Source organism: Canis lupus, chromosome 17, assembly GCF_048164855.1.
Source record: "Canis lupus baileyi chromosome 17, mCanLup2.hap1, whole genome shotgun sequence".
Taxonomy (NCBI): domain Eukaryota; kingdom Metazoa; phylum Chordata; class Mammalia; order Carnivora; family Canidae; genus Canis; species Canis lupus.
The window spans coordinates 61,082,938-61,108,043 of NC_132854.1; the positions used below are offsets into that span (position 1 = coordinate 61,082,938).

At 48.9% G+C, this 25,106-nt stretch overlaps 1 protein-coding gene and 1 long non-coding RNA gene across 6 annotated transcripts in view; one reads left to right on the forward strand and one right to left on the reverse strand.

Moving 5' to 3' along the window:
* The window catches only part of WDFY2 (WD repeat and FYVE domain containing 2), a 162,222-nt gene that overhangs the window by 78,218 nt on the left and 58,898 nt on the right, over positions 1–25,106 (forward strand). For all 5 annotated transcript variants that reach the window (XM_072783236.1, XM_072783235.1, XM_072783238.1 and 2 more), the window contains one exon: positions 65–138. In XM_072783236.1, the coding sequence (XP_072639337.1) occupies positions 79–138 (60 nt within the window). In that variant the 5' untranslated portion in view covers positions 65–78. The remainder of the gene's footprint in view (positions 1–64; positions 139–25,106) is intronic.
* Positions 20,192–23,531, reverse strand: LOC140608445 (uncharacterized). Its single transcript, XR_012010482.1, has 3 exons — positions 23,443–23,531; positions 22,658–22,778; positions 20,192–21,414 (listed from the first exon to the last, which is right to left on the reverse strand). It is a non-coding gene; the product is annotated as an uncharacterized lncRNA (long non-coding RNA).

Genomic DNA, 25,106 nt, shown 5'->3' on the forward strand with positions numbered 1-25,106 from the left:
GTCACTCCTGAATCAATGAGAATCATCATTTTGTTAATTTCATCAACATGTTCATTTCTTTCAGCTCCATGTTCATGCATGTCTTTTAACCCGGAAACAAGAAGACTGTCCATAGGTCTAGACAATGGTACAATCTCAGTAAGTACACGTCAATAAGATTTCCAGTTGAAATACTTCCCTTCCCGTGGAGTATGCATATGTGTATTGTGATGAAAGTTATGTATTAGTTTTTTTCAAACTGACAAATTAATTTTCTTGCTAAGTGAAGTGGACATTGCAGTGCAGCCGATTACGGTGAGGGGTAGGGCGTCTCAGTTTAAACGTTGACAAGATTCAGCTTGCCTCGCCGTGGACACAGTGGCTAGGAGAGGACTTTGTGAGGCCAGTGAGCGAGCTGCTTGAGTCTGTGAGTGAGTGAGAGCCCGCAGTCATCAGATGGCTCATCATGGTCCTTCGGTCACATGCTTCCTCGACCAGCGACAGAACACAAGGGAAATGTCTTCTTTGACCCGCATGTCTGATCTCTGATACTTGATGTTTTCCTCCTTTCCCTCTTCTCTGCTCCTTCTTGTCTTAACTCCCTCGAACATGTGAGTAGAGTCCAGTAAATTGTATGAATTGTTAAAGCACAGACTCTACATGAGGCCTCAGGGTAGATTCAGATAAGTATTAGGCTCTTTTATTATAGATCTTGAGGGAACTAAAGTGATTAGGGATTGGAATTTCAGGTTTTACCACTTAATCATCTTTTTATATATTTAATCTTAGCTGGTATATTAGGTAAATGTAACAAGACCGATCTGGTAAATTCTCCATTTTGGTAAATCAGCCAGTATTGCCTTCAGACCCAGCAAAAGAGGCCCTTCTTTGGGGCCCTGAGTGAGAGAACGCTGTTCCGGCCACATTTCCCCACAGGATGAAGGACCTAAGCGGTCAAGGGGGTGTGCGCAGCCTGGGCCCTCACACCACCACCCCTTGTTCTGAGGACCTGAATGACATTTTCCTGACCCCAAACAGCAGAGAGCCTGCATGTACTATATTGTGGAGCTTTCAGGGGTCTAAAAATTCTGGAGTCACTCCTGCACTGCCAGGTGGTTGAAGGGCTATTTGTCAGGATTAGTGGAGGAGAACATATTTTATTTAATAGTTTAACTTGATGTATGACTTTTAAATAGTTAGACATATGGAATGTGGGTTTCCATCTGTAATCTTAACCTGATTCTTACAAGGGGTCTGAAGAGGTGGGCTTGAAATTTTCCATTTGGTCTTTAGTCAGAACATTTGTTTGGTGACCTTTATGGAAATTTTAACAATATTGTTATATGTAAATCTGCCTATTGACAAATATTTATGCAGTTTCTATAATGTCCAATGCAGTCGGTAGGTCTGTAAACTCTGTTCAGTAGGAGGACAGAAGAGAAGTGAATGATACAGATCTTCATCTGCTCGAAGGAGAATTATTTTTAAAAAGTGGGATGTGGCGGGGGGATAAATATATTTTTAAAAGATGAAGGGGGGTAACTGGATTGTTCAGTGAACTGAAATATTCACTGCAAAGGAAATCTGAAAAGATGAGCTAAGATCTATATATTGTCCAACAGTTCATGGAACAGTATATGTAGCACTCACTGTCCGTGAAAAGGCTGAAGTGTATATAACATATGGGTGAGTCTTTGCGTTTTTTGGAATCAGTGTAGGTGGTTAATGGGTGCTGATAAATTTGGCTCTGAAGGTAAGAAAGGTGAGCAAAGTAAGTAAGTTACGGAGAGTTCTGGCTATTTATCATGTACAAGAGGAGAGACCATCTTAGCCATTATTCCCTTAGTAAATGAAACTGCCGGAGAAGCAGAATGTAAATCAAGGGGTCTTGGCTGGGGTTCTTCTGTAGGGATGTCGGTGCAGCGTGAATGTACCAGACCTTACCTTACCCTGATCTTCTAGAGGAGATTAAGGACCCAGCTCGTATGACATAATTCCTTAAAAGGACCTGTTTTATGTTGTCGAAGAGGATGAATTGTATATGCTCCCTCTTCTCATGTGAAGAACTGTGAAGAGCTGAGTTAGGGGAAGGCACATGGAGAGAAGGGCTTAAGGTTCAGCGTTCTCATGGGGGTGAGAAGTACTTACAGTCTCAGCTGTTGAATAGTTTGTGGACGTGAGAAATCCTGTGCAGACTATTCATTCTCTGTTCCCTGAATATAGCAAATACATTTTAAAAAGAAATACTGGAAAAAATAAAAAATAAAAAAAAATAAAAAATAAAAATAAAAAGAAATACTGGTTAACTTTTTTTTTTTTTTTTTTTGGTTAACTTATTTTAAAAGAAAGAGGAAATCAGAAAGTAAATCCTTGTTTCTGTTTATTCTGCCGAATAAAAAGGATTCAAGAAGTAGTTAACCTCATGTAATCAAATGAATTGGAGATGAAGTAGAGACGACCGCACCGACCATGCTTACAAAAACTTGTCTGCGAAAGGAAGGAGAGGGAGAGGGAGCGCTGCACCAGGATGACGAGCAGCAGGGGGGTCCTGCACCACTTGGAGAGTGTAGCCGTGGGGAAGAGACAGTTATGAGGTGTAGGAGGGAAACGGCCTTTTCAGCTTCTCACGAAGCAGCAGGTTAGGTCACCACCTACCGAGAGGAGCTAGAATGGGTGAGGCTGTGCTTTCATGTCTGCACATCCTGCTCTCACGGACCTTGTCTTCCCGACCCCCCTTCTGCCATCTTGGTCTGCAGAGTCCCAATTATCTCTCAGCGCCTCATTCCAATGTCATCTTTTCCCTTTTTTTTTTTTTTTTTTTTTTGGTTTTGTTGTGTTTTGACGGATGGTTCCTAAGGTCCACCAGTAGAAGTTAATCACCCACCTTACTCCATAGGTTAGCTATACTGTATTGCTCATTTAACTCGTTTTGTAAAAAGTTTTCAAGTCTGTCTCTTCCATTAAAGTTTTGAGTGTTGAGGACTTGCCGGTCTTTTGTTCATCATCTCTCCCAGTGGATCTTAGTGTGGCTCCTTGTACAAATTAGGGACTCAGTGAATAGTTTGCTGAATAAGTTGTTGACTAAAGTGCAAACGCTCTTACTATTTAGTGTAGCTGGCTGCGATAAGCATCTGCTTGAATTCTGAGATAATTTATTTGTATAATTCTGTTGCCATTCAAAACGGTTGTCACAATGGAATCACCTTCTGCAGGGGAAAACGTTATGGCAATAGAATTCATGTTGAGTTTTCAGAAATGTCATCTGTTTTAATGTCCAAAAAGTCAGTCATCTTGTGCAGGCTATTCATGCTGAAGTGGGACTTCGAAATTTTCTGTCACGATACCTCATGTGTTCTAGCCAGCCAACGAGTAAATCTAAATGTGCTCAATTCTAACGTGTGGCTTCTGGTCTTTGAAAGCTTACTCAGTTGGAGGAAAAGGGAGAGTGAAATTAGGAAATAAGTAACACAGTAAAAAAAAATAGCCCAGCAGCACACCAGTGAGTGTGATGCCGACAGGACAGCGAGGTGAGGAGAGCGTGGGAGGTAATGGTCCGGGCCGGCTCCATGGAGACTGGATGTGAACTGGGTGTTGGCGGTGGGCTGGGGTTCCTTTGGCTGAAGATGGGAAGGGAAGGTATTTCAGGCAAGGTGAATGGCATAGGGGAGGGAAACATGGCGGTAAGAGAGGGCAAGAAAGGTTTGGGGACAAAAGAACCAGTTTGAGAAGTAGAGATAGTGTACAAGGTGGTTGGGGTCCTGGCTCAGGATGAGTAGTTGGCTTATGAAGGAGCTCGATCCCCAGCAGGGAAGATCTCCCTCCAGCATCCTCGGCAGAGTTTCTAAGGTATTCGGAAAGGATAACTGGTAAGGAAATGTCCATGCAGAAATGAAAGAACTTCCTTAAGCCAATTTTCACCAACCTTACTGAATAACGCCTTAGTCATAGACAGGTGTAGATGCTAATCTTTATAAATATATGGATTTTCTGCTTCATCAGAACTGTTCGTGGGCGGGCAGCCAGGGTACCTCAGCTGTTTAGTGCCGCCTTCAGCCTGAGGTGTGACCCCAGGGTCCTGGGATCGAGTCCTGCGTCGGGCTCCCCACAGGGAGCCTGCTTCTCCCTCTGCCTGCGTCTCTGCTTCTCTCCTTGAGTCTCTCATGAATAAATAAATAAAATCTTTAAAAAAAAACAACTGTTAATGAACTAAAGTTTTTATTGAAATCTTGCGGGATAAATGCGTATTCATTGAAGGTTTTTTTTTTTTTTTTAAACAAATCCCCCAAATCATAAATCTCTGTTCTCTGAAGGTTGTTTCCATATATGTGCTTATGGTAAGTTTGGGATGAGAAGAAAAGATTGACGTTTACGATGCTTAGCGTTCAGGATAATGATCATGACACCAACCGTGCATGGCTGTGTCCTGTTGTGGTTGTTCCCGTGGGGATTGTGCTCCCGTGGGGATAGTGCTCCCGTGGGGATAGTGCTCCCATGGGGATAGTGCTCCCGTGGCACATGCCGCTGTCAGCTCACAGGGCTGTGCATGGGGTGGAAAGGAGAGAGAAGACACGGTGCTGTGCCTCCGCCTCGCCCTGACACTGGGTGTGTACCCAGCGCCCAGCCCCGGCCCCAGGGGCCCTGTCTGTCACCCGAGGACGCCAAGGCCCACGCATACCTGGGCCGGAAGGCAGCTGTCCACCCAGCTGGGAGCCCTGTGTGCCTGGCGAGCTGTGTGTCCTGCTCCCCGGGCTGCGTCCGGGGCCGTAGGGTGCCGTCGGGAGCCGCCACCTAGTGCAGAGAGTGTTCCTGCTCAAGGCTTTCTGTCCCGCCCGTGGTCCTGGCCCACGGGCAGCTTGCGTCTGTTTTTCCTCAGTGTCCTGGCCGTGTGGCCTCATTTGTCTGTGGGGCTGTGTCCTTCACTAGGCCGACCTGGCGGGAGGCAGAGGCCTCGTGTGCTTCAGTCTGTGTCCCCACAGAGTCCCCGGCCCACCGCAGACGCTCTACAGCGTCGAAGCGCGGAAGGAAGGCGTTTAGTTGGGGTGGTCCGGGTGCTGACAGCTCATTGGGCGCTTAGCCCGGGCCGTGGTTGCTCCGACGGCTAGCACGCGACAGTTGGGGCGCACGGAAGAACCTGATGTCTGTCCTTTGCTGCTTGAAACTCATAAACGGAGCTTCACTAAAGCAAACGGCCAAGAAGTGGAAGCAGAAATACGACCCGCTCCTGACGCTTGGTGGGCCCCCAGACTGCGCTGTTGAGGAGTCTTTCAGGGCCTCTTCTTTTGCTTAGACTACAGCTCTGTTGAGCGTCTGGGATTGTTGCAGGAATATACCGTCTCACGCCGTTTCCTATCATTTGGAGATTCCTATTTTACAGATTAGATTAACAGCCTTCCGAGAGCATCGCTCTGTGTCACCGGCACTTACTCCCTGGGCGGTGTGCCTGAGGCTGCTTCACCTGGTGGGATTCCCAGGGGTGTATGCCTTGGCAGGATCCCAGGGATTGGGCATCTGTGTCGCAGGAATCAGGCAAAGGGTCCGGTTGCACCAGGGAGGCAAAAAGTGTCCCCTTCCAGAAGGCTGATGCTTCCAGTAAGAGGTGTGCAGGATGTTACTTTTTCAAATAAAAGGAGAAATTACCTTTTGAAAATATAATCCTTAGCATCCACTACAAGGTCACTAAGAATCGTCAGAGCTGTTTTAATCTCCTAAAACCAGTGTCTCGAACTCCCCGGGTGTTTGCTCATATTCTGAAGGTCTGAGGTATTGTATGTCTTAGTCCTCACGTGTGGCCGTGAGAGCAGTCGTGACCAGTGCCTGGCCCCTGCTTTCCTGGGGCCGTTCTCACCAGTACTGCCAACCCAGGGGCTGAGGACGACAGAATTTATTTTCTCCCAGCACTAGAGACTAAAGTCCCAGCCAGGTGGTGACAGGGCCCCTTCTGAGGCTCTACGAGAGAATCCTCGTTTCCTCCTAGCTTCTGGTGGTTGCTGGAAGTCTTGGCTCGTAGATGTGTCCCTCCAACCCCTGCCTCTGTTTTCATGTCCCCTTCTTCTCCGTGTCTCCGTGTTTATACGTGGCCTTCTTATAAGGACAGCAGTACTGGATGGAGAGCTCACCCTAGGGACGCCTGGGGGGCTCAGCAGTTGAGCATCTGCCTTTGGCTCCAGATGTGACTCCAGGGTCCTGGAATCGAGTCCCGCATCGGGCTCCCCGCAGGGAGCCTGCTTCTCCTCTGCCTGTGTCTCTGCCTCTCTCTCTGGGTCTCTCATGAATAAATAAATAAAATCTTAAAAAAAAAAAAAAGCTCATCGTAATCCAGAATCATCTCATCCTAACTAATTACATTTGTAAAGGCCTTTGCTCCAAATAAGATCACATCCTGAGGTTCCAGATGGGCATGAATTTAGGGAAGACACTGTTCAACCCAGGATACCTGATAATACTATACGCACAGTGTCTCCTTACCGTGTTCTAACCGTTGATTAGGAAGCAGTTTGGTGACTATGCACCATGATGCCTCCGGGAAGAAGTATCCAACGATATTAAAAGAAGGTGATTCAACATCCTCTTGGAGGAGACAAGGAGATAGTAGAATTGAAAGGGACCTTCATTCTTCTACAGCTAATGCCACCCTCCCCTAGACTGTGATGTATTGTAGGTCACGTGTTAAGAACTGGTGGCAGAGCTAGGATTCTCCTCTTACGATACCAAGTTAATTTTTTTTTCCGTGCCACTAAGCCCAGCTGCAGGGAGTTGCCCCACGATGGTCACTAATGGATTGGAGGCTTGTGTTATTCCATGCATTTAGCCATGGCTAAAAAGATGTTAAAAAAAAAAAGAAGAAGAAGAAGAAAAGAATTTGAGCCTTTAATGTAACAAGATGATTTGGGTGAGTTCTTTCTTCCTGTGGTTGTAATGAGCGCACGTGGGACGTCGTGTTCTCGGTGGTGACAGGTAGCCTGCGAATACCGAGGGTCAGCTGCTACCTGTGCTGAGCATCCAGCTGGGCCGCTCCTGCGGGAGAGATCCTGGTGCATTCCGGCGTCCATACTCACGGAGGAACTGTTTCTCTGCTTAGCAGGACGGGGCCTGGGGTGCCGACGTGCCGGCAGCTTACCGTGTGCTCATCCAGTGTAATTCACTGAAGGTGGTTTTGTCAAAGACCGTGCTTCCTGTTGGGGTGGGCGTTAGTGCGTCATTAGGGTTTTGTGTGGGTCACAGACCTCTCAGCACGTCTCAAGGATCAGCTTCTCTCCTCCAGTTATGTCATCGTGCGTGTCATCCTGTCCTCTTTTGTTCCTAAAACTCAGTCAAGTAGTAGTGAATGCAGATGCCAAGGGCATTCTTTGGCCCAGGATTATTTTGTGGCATCTCCATTGCGGTTACGGACTTTCGAAGCGCTTCTTGGTCCCACTTTTACGTGGATTCTGCAGCGTGAGTGTCCGTAGGAACTCCTGGATTGCTCTGTGTCTTAAATCGGGTGCTGAGGAGATGCAGTGTAGCACATGGTAGGTTGACATCGCTTACCCGTCATCTCCAGACGTGATCTGCCACAAAGGATGTCCTCCCGGGGACCTGGTATTACTGATTCAGATGGCGGTCGTCCTCGTCTCTTGAGCACATCAAGTGGTGTATCTGTGTTCCAGAAAGGCCATGGCTGGGAGCTAATGAGCGCATCATGTTCCAAGTGACATTCTCTTAGTCTAACCTCTCTAATGTCTGCCTCCTCCCTGGATCCTGCGCATTGGTTTCTGTTTTTTTTTTTTAAGCATTATTTATTTATTTAATGAGGGGGACCCAAGTAGGGGGCAGGGATAGAAGGAGAGGGAGAAGCAGGCTCCCCGCTGAGCAAGGAGCCCCATGCAGGGCCCGATCCCAGGACCCTGAGTTCATGACCCAAGCCAAAGGCAGACACTTAACCCACTGAGCCACCCAGGCCGTTTTTGTTTTGTTTTTTTAAGATTTTATTTATTTATTCATTTGAGAGAGACAGAGCACGATCACACAGCAGGGAGAGGCGGGGGTGGGAGAGGGAGAGTGCCAAGCCCCCCTCCCCGCGGACAGAGAGCTCCATGTGGGGCTGTCTCACGACCCTGAGATCATGACCTGAGCTTATCAGGAGTCGGGTCCTTAACCCACTGAGCCACCCAGGCGCCCGTTATTGTTTTGTTTTAATGAGAACAAAGACATCGTAGCTCTGTTCTGTCCCAGAGTCGCAGTCCTCCCAGGACCCGTCCCCGTGACTCTGCACCCCCGCTCCGGCTCTGGCGTGTCCGAGATCTCCTTGGGGCCTGACCTGCTGACATTTTTAGGTTGTCGTCTTTGGCCTCCTGCAGCATTTAGCTCTTGTCTTTCTTCCTGAAATAGTCTCCTGATTTGCGTCCACAGCCCTGTGCTCCCCCGGCTTTCCCCCGTTTTCTGGCCGGTCCGTTTTCATCACGGAGGCCGTTAGCCAGCTCTGGCTCAGCTTCCCCTCCCTGGGCTGTCGTCCCTGGGGCGGGGCTCTGTTGGCGCCCATGTGACAGTGGCCCCAACGTGTTGATCTCTGTGCGGAGCTATTCTCTGACGTTCCGCTTCCTCCGTATTTCCTGTTGACTGGTTCCCGGGTCCTAACCTTGCCGGGTTCCCCCCGACCCCTGCCCGCACCCTCCTCCCGGTCCGCTCCGGGCCCCATGGTGGGCCTCCGTGCGGGTCCTCCCGTGCCCACCCTGCCTCCTGCAGTCCACTTTCCATACTGGCGGTGGGAGGATGTTCAAGATACGTGCTTGACCTTGCCGTTCCCCTGCCAGGCCCCTCAGTGCTTCCCTTGCTCCTGGGCACGGGCTCCGAGTCTCCCGTGGGCCCTGCCCCTGCGGGATCTGGGCCTTTCCTCCACTGCCTCCTTTAGCTCGGCGCCCTCCCTTCTGGAGTTTCAGCCGCAGCTACTTTCTGTTGTTCCTATTTTTTTAAAAAAGATTTTATTCGTTTATTTATGAGACACCCAGGGAGAGACGCAGGCAGCGGGAGAAGCAGGCTCCCTGACTCGATCCCGGGTCCCGGGGTCACGGCCTGAGCCGAAGCAGCTGCTCCGCCGCTGGGCACCAGGCGCCCAGGGCTGCTTTTCCACCGCTCCCGCTCAGCAGCTCCGTGGGCGCGTGGACCCGGTGCCCCGGCGAGCCCTGGCTCCCGAAGCTCTCCGGGCCCACTGAGCCCGTCCGTCACATTGCAGGTTCAGTGTCCTGCCTCAGGCAGCACCCCCTTGGCCCCAGCAGGCCCCATCCCTGAGTGTGGGTGCTCCTGGGCCGCGGGCCCGTCCCCTGGGCCGTGTCGTCGCTGCCGTTTTACGCCGGTTGGCGTGATCACTGGGTGGCCGTGGCTGTTGAGCAGGAGCTCCCGGCAGGGCTGTGTCCGCGGGGCCGCCGCTCCGTGCCTGCTGCTCCGCCCAGGGCGTCGGTGCAAGCGCGCTGGAAAGCATCACGGCCAAGTGAGTGCGGGGATTAGCGTCCTCTGTTGCGTGGACGGGGCCTAGAGGTGAGGACCACAGGCGCTGGAGTCCGTCGGCTGGACGTCAGCCACAGCTCTGTGTCACGGGGCCACCCGGGCAGGTTGCTGTACTCTGTGCCTCAGTTTCCTTTGCTGGAGAACAGGGATAATCGTCATGACTGTCTCCCGGGTCGTCGTGAGGATGATCTGATGTGGTTCTCGACCTTAGGACCGCGCCCATGCGTGTCACGTGCTCCGTACTTTGAGCTCCTTTCCATATCATCTGCCTCGGCGACAGCAGCGTCTCCCGCTGGAGGTGACCAGGCAGACGGTGAAAATCCACGTCCGGTGACTTAGAGCCGCTCCAGGGAGGAGGCGTCCTCGCGGTGGCCCTCCTGTCGGTGCTTCTGGGGTTTCGGACCTCCTGGTTCCGTCTCTGCTGGGCCAACGCTGCGCTGCCAGTTGTCTGCCACGACGTCCGGGCGCGTCTGCTGCTCTGGATCGTGGCCGCTGGAGCCTCCTCCCAGGGAGAGCTGGAACGTGGGGACGCGGGCCTCACTGCCGATGCTCCCGGTGCCCTCGGGTTCGGGGTGCGGCCGACGCTGGGTTCTGTGGGGGGCGCCCCGACCCGCCGGCCACCCAGCTGTGTGTCCCGGGCCCCGCGGCGCCCGGTGTGACGGTGTGACGGCCGCGCAGCCTGCTGGCCTGCCTTCCATGGGCAGCGGGCTCGAACGCGGGAGGCAGGGCCCTGCACTTGGCCGGCACAGTCTGGCCAGAGGGACCGTTGGGCGCTTCCGGGTTGGTCCCCATGGAAGGTGTCCCCTGAGCCCCCGATGGCCCGTCAGGACGCGGGCCGCCAGGCCGCCTGCCACGGTCTGCTGCGAAGCCCGGGCCACCGGGGCCGTGGCGGGTGCGGGAGGCCGATCAGCTTTCCTTGCTCGTCCCGCCGCCCCGCTCGCACGACCCACGCGGCCCTGCTTGGACATGCGTGTACTTGTTGCTGGGACACCCAGAGGCAGAGACCTGAGGGGGGTCGATCCCGGGACAGGGGAGGGAGGGAGGTGCGGGAGCGCGGGCCGGGGGCTCGGGGGCTCGGTGCCCAGCTGTGCCCCGGGTCCCCGGCGGGCCGCCGCCAAGGAGAGGTGCTTATCCCGAGCGGGTGCCCCGCGTGCTTTGGTGCCCGCCCCCTCGCCCCCCACCGGCAGCCGCCCTGCTGTCAGTTCCCGGCGTGCGGGGGCCCAAGGACCTGCCAGCGGGCCTGTGGCGCCCGGAGCGTCAGCCACGGCTGCAGAGGGGCAGGGCCGCCCGCCCCAGGGCCCAGGAGGTGGGAGGAGGGCCAGGCTGGGGGGCGGCTGCTGTGTCCGTGCGCCCCGCGGAGCCACCTGAGCCTCTGCCTCGCGCTCCCCTCAGTGCCCCCTGAGCCCCATGCCGACTCTGTGCACTTCCCTGCCCTCCGGCCGCGGCCAGGACACCTGCGGGAGGTCATCCCCGGGGCCCAGCGCCTCCCTCCCCGCCTCCCCCCTGGGGCAGGCTCCACGGCCTGGCCAGCCCACAACAGGAGGCAGGGCCGCGTCTCCCCTCCAGCCTCGCAGCGCTCGCGGCCCTCGCCCGCTGACGTCAGAATGCCCTGCATACTTCCTCGGCCTCCGTTCCACTGGTTCCTTAAAAATCTCTGTGTCCAGGGGCCCCCAGGGGGCTCAGCGGTGGAGTGTCGGCCTCTGGCCCAGGCTGTGACCCCGGGTCCCGGGATCGAGTCCTGCACTGGGTTCCCTGCGGGGAGCCTGCCTCTGCCTCTGCCAGGGTCCCTGCCTCTCTCTCTGTCTCTCATGAGCAAATAAAGAAAATCTTTAAAAAAACAATCTCTGTCTGCTGCACGTTTCGCTTGGGCTGCTGCTCTGAGCTCCACGTCGGTCCTGCCGTCTCTTGTCCGTGGTCACCAGCTCCCGCCATCACATACTCCGCGTCCTGCTGCCATCACACCACTCCTCTGGGTGTAGACTCAACAGCTTCCGAAGGGTGAGCCCCACACCTGTCAGCTCCGGCCCATTCCTTCAGCCTCACCTGTCACAGCCCTCCTACCCTGATATCACACTTGCTCGGTTCACATATCAGTGCCCGTGCACACGGGGTCCCCTTGCCTATGGCCAGCTTCCCGTCCCTTGAGAAGCTCCTCTCCCACCTGTAAGAATGGGCTGCGGGCCCCAAACCCATTCTTAGGAGAAGCCCGCTGTACCCCAGGGCAGGGTGAAAGGGTCTCCCTGCGGGTCCTCATAGCGCTGAGCTCAGACTCGCACGCCAGCACCTTGTGATGCCTTCAGCCTACGTGCAGGTTCATTTATAAGACTGTGGATTAAATAAGATAACGTCTGCAGTTCCTGAGACGGACTGGTCCATGGGAGTCATTTCGCAAGTGCTAAATTGCCTTGTTTTCCTGACCTTCGTGGGCCTGAGCAGCTCGAAGGCTGGGAACGTGGTAAAGGCACGGCCACTTGGAGTGCCCGCTGCAGAGCCTTCCACAGATTGGAACCTTGGTAGTCGCTGTTGGAGGAATCAAGGCCAACCAGTTCCATTTGCATTTCTGTCCAGAAGTTCTTTCTCCTTTCCTTCCATTCTGACCGTCGGGTTGGCCTTCTAGAAGTTCTTGTTTCCTTCTGCTCTCTGCTGTGGGGGTCAACACGCTTGGCCTTCGCACATCAGGGGCGGGCGTCCTGGTGTTGAGGTGACCACTTGGCCTCCAGAGAAATCTGCATCTCAACTCCAGCTCTCCCGTCTTTTAGCTGCATAATAATGGGCAGGTTGGTTAACTTTACATGAACCTTAATTTACTCCCTGTAGATTGGGAATAATCACATGTGCCTCTTGGGATTTTTATGAGGATTACAAGAGATCATTTATATAAAGGCCTTAATAAATGGTATTACTTCTGTAGCAGAAATTCTGTTCAAGAAGAGATGAACTTTAATTTACTTTTTGATGGGGTTAACAGTTTTATTTAAATTAAAGAGTATGATTTGTTACATGATTATTTGCCATTTAAGTTCAAAGAGAATTTTTTAAAGCAGAGCTTATTTTTTTGTTTTTTTATTTTATTTTTTTAAAGACTATATTTATTTATTAATGAGAGACGGAGAGAGAGGCAGAGGGAGAAGCAGGGTCCATGCAGGCAGCCTGACGCGGGACTCGATCCCGGGTCTCCAGGATCAGGTCCCGAGCTAAAGGCGGTGCCAAACCACTGAGCCACCTGGGCTGCCCAGAACTTATTTTTTTTAAAGATTTATTTGTTTGAGAGAGAGAGAGCACGTGTGGGGGAGGGCCACGGGAGGGTGTAGGAGAGATGCAGACCCTGCTGAGCGTGGAGCCTGATGCTGAGCCAGCCTCTCCTTCTCAGGACCCTGAGATCATGACCTGAGCTGAAATTGAGAGTCACATACTTAACTGACTCAGCCACCCCGGGGCCCCTACAGATAATCTTCTAAAATCATAATTTTAAGCCACTTTGTTTCATGTGAGCACCTTTTTGGGGGCCAGTAAAAGTGGGTTTTATGTGTAATAACGCTATTTGTGCTTATGACTAGCTATCTGCACTTTCTTTGGTTTGAGTAATGTTCAGGCTGAAGGTAATTGAACATTTTAGCAGAGAGACCATGGTTAGAAATAATTCACCGTGTACAGCAGCACATCACAATATGTACGACTGTTGAATCTTATGTTGTATACCTGAACCTAATATAACGTTATATGTCTTATATCTCAGGTTTTTAAAAGAGCGGGACCTTATTATGGTTTCCTATCGACCTGGGAAGTGAAACAAAGATAAGTCGTGAAGTTTCGGTCAAAAGTATACTTGGCATTGGGGCGACCGGGTGGCTCAGTCAGTTAAGTGTCTGTCTCTTGGTTTCAGCTAAGGTGATGTTCTCGGGGTCCTGAAATCGAGCCTCGAGTCCAGCTCAGGGCAGCTCAGCAGCTCCACAGGTCAGCAGTTTTGCCAAAAACTCCATAACTGTGGAGTCCGCTTGAGGTTCTCTCCCCCCACCCCGCCCCTCCCCACCTCGTGTGTCTGTACCTGGCCCGCCCTCTCTCCCTCTCTCTCTCTCCCTCTCACTTTCAAATAAATAAGTATTTTTTAAAAAGTACATTTGACATTGATTACAAATAGTAATAGCATGGCAGTTACTTTTTAAAAATTATCCCTTTTTAAAATTATTTGACTGGTAATTGTACATTTTCATTCTCTATCCTTTTTAAAAATTATTTGAGAGGAGGGGCAAGATGGCGGGAGAGTAGGGTCCCCAAGTCACCTGTCCCCACTAAAGTACCTAGAAAACCTTCCAGTCATCCTGAAAATCTATGAATTCGGCCTGAGAATTAAAGAGAGACCAGCTGGAATGCAACAGTGAGAAGAGTTCGCGCTTCTATCAAGGTAGGAAGACGGGGAAAAAGAAATAAAGAAACAAAGGCCTCCAAGGGGGAGGGGCCCCGCGAGGAGCCGGGCTGAGGCCGGGGCGAGTGTCCCCAGGACAGGAGAGCCCCGTCCCGGAGGAGCAGGAGCTGCACCGACCTTCCCGGGGGAAAGGGGCTCGGGGGAGGTGGAGCAGGACCCAGGAGGGCGAGGATGCCCTCGGGCTCCCTGGGACAGTAACAGCAACTGCGCGCCCAGGAGAGTGCGCCGAGCTCCCTAAGGGCTGCAGCGCGCACGGCGGGACCGGCGGGACCCGGAGCAGCTGAAGGGGCTCGGGCGGCGGCTCTGCGGAGGGGGCTGCGCGGCCCCGGGAGCAGCTCGGAGGGGCTCGGGCAGAGGAAGAGGCTCCGTGCGGAGGGGGCTGCGCGGTTCCAGGAGCAGCTCGGAGGGGCTCGGGCGGCGGCTCCGCGGAGGGGGCTGCGGGGCGGGAGCGCGAATCCAACAGCGCAGGCTCCGGAGCACAGGGCGCCGGGACACAGCCCAGGATCCCGCCTCCCCCGGGACAGGCAGAGGCCGGGAGGGCCCAGGACAGCAAGGACGCTCCTGCCCCAGCTGAGCAGATCAGCGGCCCCGCCCCGGAGCCTCCAGGCCCTGCAGACGGAGAGCTCTGGAGTTACTGCGGGGGCTGAATCCAGGTTTCCAGAGCTGCCCCGCCACTGGGGCTGTTCCTCCTGCGGCCTCACGGGGTAAACAACCCCCACCGAGCCCTGCACCAGGCAGGGGCACAGCAGCTCCCCCAAGTGCTAACACCTGAAAATCAGCACAACAGGCCCCTCCCCCAGAACACCCGCTAGACGGACAACTTCCAGGAGAAGCCAAGGGACTTAAAGTACACAGAATCAGAAGATACTCCCCGGTGGTTCCTTTTTTTGTTTTGTTTTGTTTTGTTTTGTTTTGTTTTGCTTTTTGGTTTGTTTCCTTCCCCCACCCCCTTTTTTTTCTCCTTTCTTTTTCTTTCTCTTTTTCTTTTTTTTTTTCCGTTTTTTTTCTTCCCTTTTTTTTCTCTTTCTCTTTTCTTTCCTTCTTTCTCTCCTCTCTTTTTCTCCTTTTCCCAATACAACTTGCTTTTGGCCACTCTGCACTGAGCAAAATGACTAGAAGGAAAACCTCACCTCAAAAGAAAGAATCAGACACAGTCCTCTCTCCCACAGAGTTACAAAATCTGGATTACAATTCAATGTCAGAAAGCAAATTCAGAAGCACTATTATACAGCTACTGGTGGCTCTAGAAAAAAGTATAAAGGACTCAAGAGACTTCATGACTGCAGAATTTAGAGCTAATCAGGCAGAAATTAAAAATCAATTGAATGAGATGCAATCCAAACTAGAAGTCCTAACGACGAGGGTTAACGAGGTGGAAGAACGAGTGAGTGACATAGAAGACAAGTTGATAGCAAAGAGGGAAACTGAGGAAAAAAGAGACAAACAATTAAAAGACCATGAGGATAGATTAAGGGAAATAAACGACAGCCTGAGAAAGAAAAACCTACATTTAATTGGGGTTCCCGAGGGCGCCGAAAGGGACAGAGGGCCAGAATATGTATTTGAACAAATTCTAGCTGAAAACTTTCCTAATCTGGGAAGGGAAACAGGCATTCAGATCCAGGAAATAGAGAGATCCCCCCCTAAAATCAGTAAAAACCGTTCAACACCTCGACATTTAATAGTGAAGCTTGCAAATTCCAAAGATAAAGAGAAGATCCTTAAAGCAGCAAGAGACAAGAAATCCCTGACTTTTATGGGGAGGAGTATTAGGGTAACAGCAGACCTCTCCACAGAGACCTGGTAGGCCAGAGAGGGCTGGCAGGATATATTTAGGGTCCTCAATGAGAAGAACATGCAACCAAGAATACTTTATCCAGCAAGGCTCTCATTCAAAATGGAAGGAGAGATAAAGAGCTTCCAAGACAGGCAGCAACTAAAAGAATATGTGACCTCCAAACCAGCTCTGCAAGAAATTTTAAGGGGGCCTCTTAAAATTCCCCTTTAAGAAGAAGTTCAGTGGAACATTCCACAAAAACAAGGACTGAATAGTTATCATGATGACACTAAATTCTTATCTCTCAATAGTAACTCTGAATGTGAACGGGCTTAATGACCCCATCAAAAGGCACAGGGTTTCAGAGTGGATAAAAAAGCAGGACCCATCTATTTACTGTCTACAAGAGACTCATTTTAGACAGAAGGACACCTACAGCCTGAAAATAAAAGGTTGGAGAACCATTTACCATTTGAATGGCCCTCAAAGGAAAGCAGGGGTAGCCATCCTTATATCAGTTAAACTAAAATTTACCCCAAAGACTGTAGTGAGAGATGAAGAGGGACACTATATCATACTTAAAGGATCTATTCAACAAGAGGACTTAACAATCCTCAATATATATGCCCCGAATGTGGGAGCTGCCAAATATATAAATCAATTATTAACCAAAGTGAAGAAATACTTAGATAATAATACACTTATACTTGGTGACTTCAATCTAGCTCTTTCTATACTCGATAGGTCTTCTAAGCACAACATCTCCAAAGAAACGAGAGCTTTAAATGATACACTGGACCAGATGGATTTCACAGATATCTACAGAACTTTACATCCAAACTCAACTGAATACACATTCTTCTCAAGCGCACATGGAACTTTCTCCAGAATAGACCACATATTGGGTCACAAATCGGGTCTGAACCGATACCAAAAGATTGGGATTGTCCCCTGCATATTCTCGGACCATAATGCCTTGAAATTAGAACTAAATCACAACAAGAAGTTTGGAAGGACCTCAAACACATGGAGGTTAAGGACCATCCTGCTAAAAGATAAAAGGGTCAACCAGGAAATTAAGGAAGAATTAAAAAGATTCATGGAAACTAATGAGAATGAAGATACAACCGTTCAAAATCTTTGGGATGCAGCAAAAGCAGTCCTAAGGGGGAAATACATCGCAATACAAGCATCCATTCAAAAACTGGAAAGAACTCAAATACAAAAGCTAACCTTACACATAAAGGAGCTAGAGAAAAAACAGCAAATAGATCCTACACCCAAGAGAAGAAGGGAGTTAATAAAGATTCGAGCAGAACTCAACGAAATCGAGACCAGAAGAACTGTGGAACAGATCAACAGAACCAGGAGTTGGTTCTTTGAAAGAATTAATAAGATAGATAAACCATTAGCCAGCCTCATTAAAAAGAAGAGAGAGAAGACTCAAATTAATAAAATCATGAATGAGAAAGAGATCACTACCAACACCAAGGAAATACAAACGATTTTAAAAACATATTATGAACAGCTATACGCCAATAAATTAGGCAATCTAGAAGAAATGGACGCATTCCTGGAAAGCCACAAACTACCAAAACTGGAACAGGAGGAAATAGAGAACCTTAACAGGCCAATAACCAGGGAGGAAATTGAAGCAGTCATCAAAAACCTCCCAAGACACAAGAGTCCAGGGCCAGATGGCTTCCCAGGGGAATTTTATCAAACGTTTAAAGAAGAAACCATACGTATTCTCCTAAAGCTGTTTGGAAAGATAGAAAGAGATGGAGTACTTCCAAATTCGTTCTATGAGGCCAGCATCACCTTAATTCCAAAACCAGACAAAGACCCCACCAAAAAGGAGAATTACAGACCAATATCCCTGATGAACATGGATGCAAAAATTCTCAACAAGATACTGGCCAATAGGATCCAACAGCACATTCAGAAAATTATTCACCATGACCAAGTAGGATTTATCCCTGGGACACAAGGCTGGTTCAACACCCGTAAAACAATCAATGTGATTCATCATATCAGCAAGAGAAAAACCAAGAACCATAGGATCCTCTCATTAGATGCAGAGAAAGCATTTGACAAAATACAGCATCCATTTCTGATCAAAACTCTTCAGAGTGTAGCGATAGAGGGAACAATCCTCGACATCTTAAAAGCCATGTAGGAAAAGCCCACAGCAAATATCATTCTCAATTGGGCAGCACTGGGAGCCTTTCCCCTAAGATCAGGAGCAAGACAGGGATGTCCACTCTCACCACTGCTATTCAACATAGTATTGGAAGTCCTAGCCTCAGCAATCAGACAACAAAAATACATTAAAGGCATTCAAATTGGCAAAGAAGAAGTCAAACTCTCCCTCTTCGCCGATGACATGATACTCTACATAGAAAACCCAAAAGTCTCCACCCCAAGATTGCTAGAACTCATACAGCAATTTGGTAGCATTGCAGGATACAAAATCAATGCCTAGAAATCAGTGGCATTTCTATACACTAACAATGAGACTGAAGAAAGAGAAATTAAGGAGTCAATCCCATTTACAATTGCACCCAAAACCATAAGATACCTAGGAATAAACCTAACCAAAGAGGTAAAGGATCTATACCCTAAAAACTATAGAACACTTCTGAAAGAAATTGAGGAAGACACAAAGAGATGGAAAAATATTCCATGCTCATGGATTGGCAGAATTAATATTGTGAAAATGTCAATGTTACCCAGGGAAATTTACACGTTTAATGCAATCCCTATCAAAATACCATGGATTTTCTTCAGAGAGTTAGAACAAATTATTTTAAAATTTGTGTGGAATCAGTAAAGACCCCGAATAGCCAGGGGAATTTTAAAAAAGAAAACCATATCTGGGGGCATCACAATGCCAGATTTCAGGTTGTACTACAAAGCTGTGGTCACCAAGACAGTGTGGTACTGGCACAAAAACAGACACATAGATCAATGGAACAGAATAGAGAATCCAGAAGTGGACCCTGAACTTTATGGGCAACTAATATTCGATAAAGGAGGAAAGACTATCCACTGGAAGAAAGACAGTCTCTTCAATAAATGGTGCTGGGAAAATTGGACATCCACATGCAGAAGAATGAAACTAGACCACTCTCTTTCACCATACACAAAGATAAACTCAAAATGGATGAAAGATCTAAATGTGAGACAAGATTCCATCAAAATCCTAGAGAAGAACACAGGCAACACCCTTTTTGAACTCGGCCATAGTAACTTCTTGCAAGATACATCCACGAAGGCAAAAGAAACAAAAGCAAAAATGAACTATTGGGACTTCATCAAGATAAGAAGCTTTTGCACAGCAAAGGATACAGTCAACAAAACTCAAAGACAACCTACAGAATGGGAGAAGATATTTGCAAATGACATATCAGATAAAGGGCTAGTTTCCAAGATCTATAAAGAACTTATTAAACTCAACACCAAAGAAACAAACAATCCAATCATGAAATGGGCAAAAGACATGAACAGAAATCTCACAGAAGAAGACATAGACATGGCCAACATGCACATGAGAACATGCTCTGCATCACTTGCCATCAGGGAAATACAAATCAAAACCACAATGAGATCCCACCTCACACCAGTGAGAATGGGGCAAATTAACAAGGCAGGAAACCACAAATGTTGGAGAGGATGCGGAGAAAAGGGAACCCTCTTACACTGTTGGTGGGAATGTGACCTGGTGCAGCCACTCTGGAAAACTGTGTGGAGGTTCCTCAAAGAGTTAAAAATAGACCTGCCCTACGACCCAGCAATTGCCCTGTTGGGGATTTACCCCAAAGATACAAATGCAATGAAACGCTGGGACACCTGCACCCCGATGTTTCTAGCAGCAATGGCCACGATAGCCAAACTGTGGAAGGAGCCTCGGTGTCCAACGAAAGATGAATGGATAAAGAAGATGTGGTTTATGTATACAATGGAATATTACTCAGCCATTAGAAACGACAAATACCCACCATTTGCTTCAACGTGGATGGAACTGGAGGGTATTATGCTGAGTGAAGTAAGTCAGTCGGAGAAGGACAAACATTTTATGTTCTCATTCATTTGGGGAATATAAATAATAGTGAAAGGGAATATAAGGGAAGGGGGAAGAAATGTGTGGGAAATATCAGAAAGGGAGACAGAACGTAAAGACTGCTAACTCTGGGAAACGAACTAGGGGTGGTAGAAGGGGAGGAGGGCGGGGGGTGGGAGTGAATGGGTGACCGCACTGGGGGTTATTCTGTATGTTAGTAAATTGAACACCAATAAAAAATAAATTAAAAAAATAAAAATAAAAAAAATAAAAATTATTTGACTGGTAATTGTACATTTTCATTCATGCCTACTCTGGGTAAATATGTTTATTGTAGCCATTACTAAAAAATATTATACTTTGTAATACGTATAGCCTATTTATATTATTATTTCCACGTATATCAAAGTATATTAATAATGAGCTCAAAATAACATTTTACATAAAATAACTTAAAATTTCCTTAAAATAACGTTTGAATTCTTTTATTCAATTCTTTAAAGAAACGTCTGTTGAGTGACGTCTGTGTGCCAGTCAGGGTTCTGAGTGTCTGAGATCCATCAGTGACCACTCTCCCTGCCCCAGCCCCTCTCCTCGTGTAGGTTGCCTTCAGTAAGCAAAACTGTGGTAACTTCTGTATGTTGGAAGGGGAGAGAGGCTACGGGAGAAACAGCAGAGTAGGGGATTGGGAACGTGAAGGAGGGGTGGAGGAGACGAGTTGCAGTTTTCTGAAGGATGGACGCGCCAAGCTTCATCGAGGAGGTGTAATCTGAGCAGAGGACTGGAAGGCTGGGGGAGTGAACCCGCCAACATCTGGGAGAAGAATGTTTAAGCCTGAGGTGCCAAAGTGCAAAGGGCCTGAGGCAGGGTGTTGATAGTCGTACACTTACGTCTTGACTTGATATTTTTTAAAGAATGGATGTTTCTTTATGTATAAGTATTTATTGATTTGTTTTCATATGTTTTTGGCAACACTGCTGACCTGTGGAAGACACCGTGGAGAAAACAAAAGCTTCTATCCCTTTCAGCTTAAAATCCACAAGAAAAGGTAAAACGAGGTGATCGAGGATAGCTTTAATTTAATGAGGTTGTACAATAGCGTGCGAGATCCGCAGCCTCCCGAGATTCAGCGACGGAGAGGCCCGTTCTGTCCGATGAGTGATGGTGAGAGCGCAGACCGTCGAGCCTCTCCTGGAGATCGGAGAACGGGAACCGTCTCCTGGGAGACGAGAAACCAGTGCCAGGGCTAGGTAGCAGGACGTGGCGCAGGCCCCCAGCAGGGACACGGGGGAAGCACTGGAAAGGCCGCGGGTCAGGAGGGACGGTCAGGACCCGACGGCCAGACGTGCGGGAGCGGCGGGGTGCAGGGAAGCGGCGGTTGGCGGCGATAACTCCGGGCGCGATCGTCCTCCGCCAGGGGAAGCGACCTGCTGCTGTGCACGGCCGGCGTCCTTGCCGGTGCCCGCCGCCTGCCAGTCAGTCCCCTCCCAGGTGTCGGGCTGGGGTGTGGGGCTGATGGCGGGGCAAATGTCATTAGTGTGCTCTGTGCCTTCCTTGCATGTTTGTCCTAGTGGATTGTCATCTGGGTTTCTGAAGAATCTGGTGATTTCAGAATCTGCAGTGTAATGTTTTCCTTTGCTCACGGCAATTCAATGAGATGTTCGCCTGGGTGTCAGGATCCTTTTGAAGAGACTGTTTGAGGTTTGTTTGAATCAGAAGATCAGTAGATTAAAAAAAAATTAAAGAGACAGACCCATGTTTTAAGCCTGGGCTGTGCAACCCAGTAAGCCGGTGACCTGGGACAAGTCCCTTAGTATCTCGGGACATCAGTTTACCAGAAGAGTGAGTCACTGTGCTAGGCCATCTCTGAGACCCCTTACAAACTCCAGAATTCCAGGAAATAACAAAGCTTAGCAACCAAAGATCCCAACTTGCAGCTGCTTTCACAAGTAGGAGCACTGGTTGCCAGCCTTGACTGTCAGGCTCATAAATTTCGTGACATCAGCTCTAAACAATTTCCAATTTCAGCAGGCAGCTTTTTTGTTCAGAATAATTTTGCCCAAAGTTTTGAGCCTAAGAAATAAGTATGGGCGACAAGACATTATACAAACTGATCTCTCCTGTAATTTGCTGTTTAATGTTACAGGAGAACTTGTGTGCAGCTGTCACTGAGAAGGTGCAGGCTCTTCCGCTGTCCGTGGGGTCATGGGGTGTAGGATATACTTCAGCAACTTTCTTTGTGTCACGCATCAGTGTTCTGGCTTCAGGTTTTGGCCTGAAGCAGGATATTCCCCCTTTGTCGAATAACTTCCAAGACTATTTGTCCTTAAGATTCTGGAATTTGCCAGAGGCAGCCTTGAAAGTTGCTTTTAAACCCAGGTATCTTTTTCTTTTACTCTCCCCCTGCCATCCCCTTGGGAGAGATACTGTCCAACGACCAACCGCATCTGGTTACTTGCAGTCGGCGTTGGAAGGCTCAGGGTAGGAAAGCACAAAATGTGTTCCCGTCCAGCTAAAGAAGGATGAGGACAGGTAAACCGTTAATCACCCAGGCCGACCTAGAGAGGAAGCAGCCAGCCCTGCAGTTTGTGTGGAAAGACCTTGAAATTGCCTTTTGTGTGTGAACCTGAACTCGAACGAAAGTTTATGGAAAAGAATTTGTAGACCTCAATTTGGGTTTCTTTGTAGGTGATATTTTGAAACCAGAGAGGCTAAAAGCTGCTGTTGCTACACAGACCTCAGTTACCTTTTCTCTTACTTCCACGCATTGTGACATTTGTGTCGTCTTCTTGGGACTATGACTGGGGGTTTCTGACAGAGCGTGGAGCTGAGCTGGGAGTTTGCAGCTAGCGTATTCCTCCCCCCTCTAGACTACGTGTGGTCAGAACAGATCAGGGTCATTAGGCGTTTGAGAGGAGGGGAAAGGGGCACCTACCCTTCCAGCTCCCGGGTGGAGAGAGTGCTCCAGCGTTCGGGAGCCAGAGAAGCCCCTTGTCATGATTCATACACAGACGAATGAATAATTCTTTGAACTCTGCAGGGCACGCTGTCAGAATCTGAAAATAGGGTTAATCAAAACCAAAAGTCAGGTCAGTCACCGAACCAGCAGTTCTCAAACTGTGGTCCACAAGGTTAGAGCTGTTGTCATAATAATAGTAGGATGTTATTTGCCTTTTTTAACTCTCATTTTCTAATAAATACTGATTGAATGCAAAAGCAGATATGAAGATCCAGCTATCTTCTATTAATGAGATTTGCAGAAATGGGAAATGGTGCCACTCTCTCTACTTAATTTTTTTTGTTTTGTGATATAGATATTTTAATAGCATGATTTATGTGACTGTTAAACATTTTATTATTTTAACGAATTAGTATTTTAAGTTTCTCAGTGTCCATTTCTAAAATGATATCAATAGATACAATCCATAAAGTCCTTAATAATTTTTATAAGAGTAAAAAGAACCAGAGAATTTGACAAATGCTAATTTAAACAAAAAGACAGCAAAGAGGTAGATATTTTAGGTCACTGATTGATGAAGTGTGGAGACAGTCATATGAGTAAGACATAAGAATGACAGGACTTTAGTTTTTTAGAACTTGTGTGGGAAGGAAAAATAATAGCACTTATTGAAAGCAAGTCTGGAGAGCGCACGAGACATACTGGTAGGAAGGGACCAGATGAGAACCCCACGGGTAAGGGGGAGATTCCTTGGTCCTCACCCCATGGACTGGTGACCTCCTCCTTTTCATCCGCGGGAAAGGACAGCTAGAAACCATGGGAAGGGCGGGCCTTGGGACATTTTGCCTTTTATAAAAGGATTAGGAAATGAAGGTTCCTCCCCTTTAAATATTTGAGCAGAAGACACTACTTTCCTGGAATTTCATTTCAAAATTCTAAATTTCTCAATAATTTTGAAACACTGCAATTTTATAGATTAAAAACAGCCTTCAAAATAGGGTCAACTTCTGTAAAATTAGGTTTTGTTTTGTTTTTTTATCATTGCGGAGTTTCTGTTTATTAATATGTTCCATCTGATTTCAGAAAGTTTTTGTGGAAGCTTGGAAGAATATATGTAATAAACTAAAAGTGATGGAATTTAAGAAACAAAACAGATGAACATAGGGGAAGGGAAGAGAAAACAAAATGAGAGGAAAACAGGGGGAGATAAACCGTAAGAGACTCTTAACTAGGAAACAGAGTTGCTGAAGGGAGATGGCGGGGGGACGGGGTGACCGGGTGGTGGGCATCAAGGGAGAGTATGGGGTGTGGCGTGCAAGTGATGAATCACTAAATTCTACCTCTGTAGCTTATAATACACCATATGTTAATTAGATTGAATTTAAATTAAAAACTAAAAGTGAAAAGAAAATTTGGCATCGAGACCAGGGAACATACTTGTGTGTGTGCAGCAAAATGTGGCGAGAGCCGTGAGTGAGAGGCGCGTTGGAGCGTGTGGGGGGACACATGTGGTCGTGTCAGGATGGAGCGCACAGTGTCTGTCGTGCTCGGCCTCTTCCGTGGTGGGAGACGGTCCTGCGTGGCCTCCGGGAAGGATGGAGCGGCCGGGTTTCGTAGCCCACGGCCGCGGTTTCTCTGAGTGTTAACCGACCGAACTGGGAGCGGACGCTCAGCGCAAGGCCCGGTGCCGCCGTGAGTGTGCGCCTGGAAGTACCAGGAGAGCGGCGGGGGGAGGTGAGCTGGAGGGTCCCCTGCAGAGTCGCGGCTGGGCTGGGCTGGGCTGGGCTGTGTGCGGCCCGGAGCGCAGGGTCGGAAGAGACCGTGCGGTCGAGGCCTAGAGGCTACACTTGGAGGAAGAGGCCACGGAGGTGCCAGGTCCCAGGGAGGAGCCCCGGGCCTGGCAGAGAGGAACTCAGGGTGGGCAAGTGCAGCCGCAGGGGCCGGGGGGCTGCCCTGTGTGGCCTCCGTCTCTGCCCTGAATCCTCTCTCCTTCACTGGCTTGAGTTCCCGGCAGCCAAGTGCCGCGTGGCACCTTGGGTCACACACATAGGGACATCACAGGACCAGCACGGTTTGTACAATTAAGATGGACTTTGATTCTGGACTACCTGAGAGCCAAGGCAAAACGGGGGCACCGTTCCTTCTGAAACCAAACAATAAAAAAGAAGGTGGTTTTAAAGGTAGTAGTAGCTTTCAAACACCGAATTTAAAACCAGTCACCCTCTTATGTATAGAGGTCCTTAGAAATTAAAAATAGAATTATTATGTGAGCCAGCAATCCCACTGATGAATATATGCCCCCAAAGAATTCAGAGCAAGATCTGCAAGAGATCATCGCAGCATGATCTACAATGTGCAAGAGCTGAGGACAGCCCAGGAGATGTCCTTTGAAAGGTTGATGGATAAAGAAAACGTGATTCAGGGC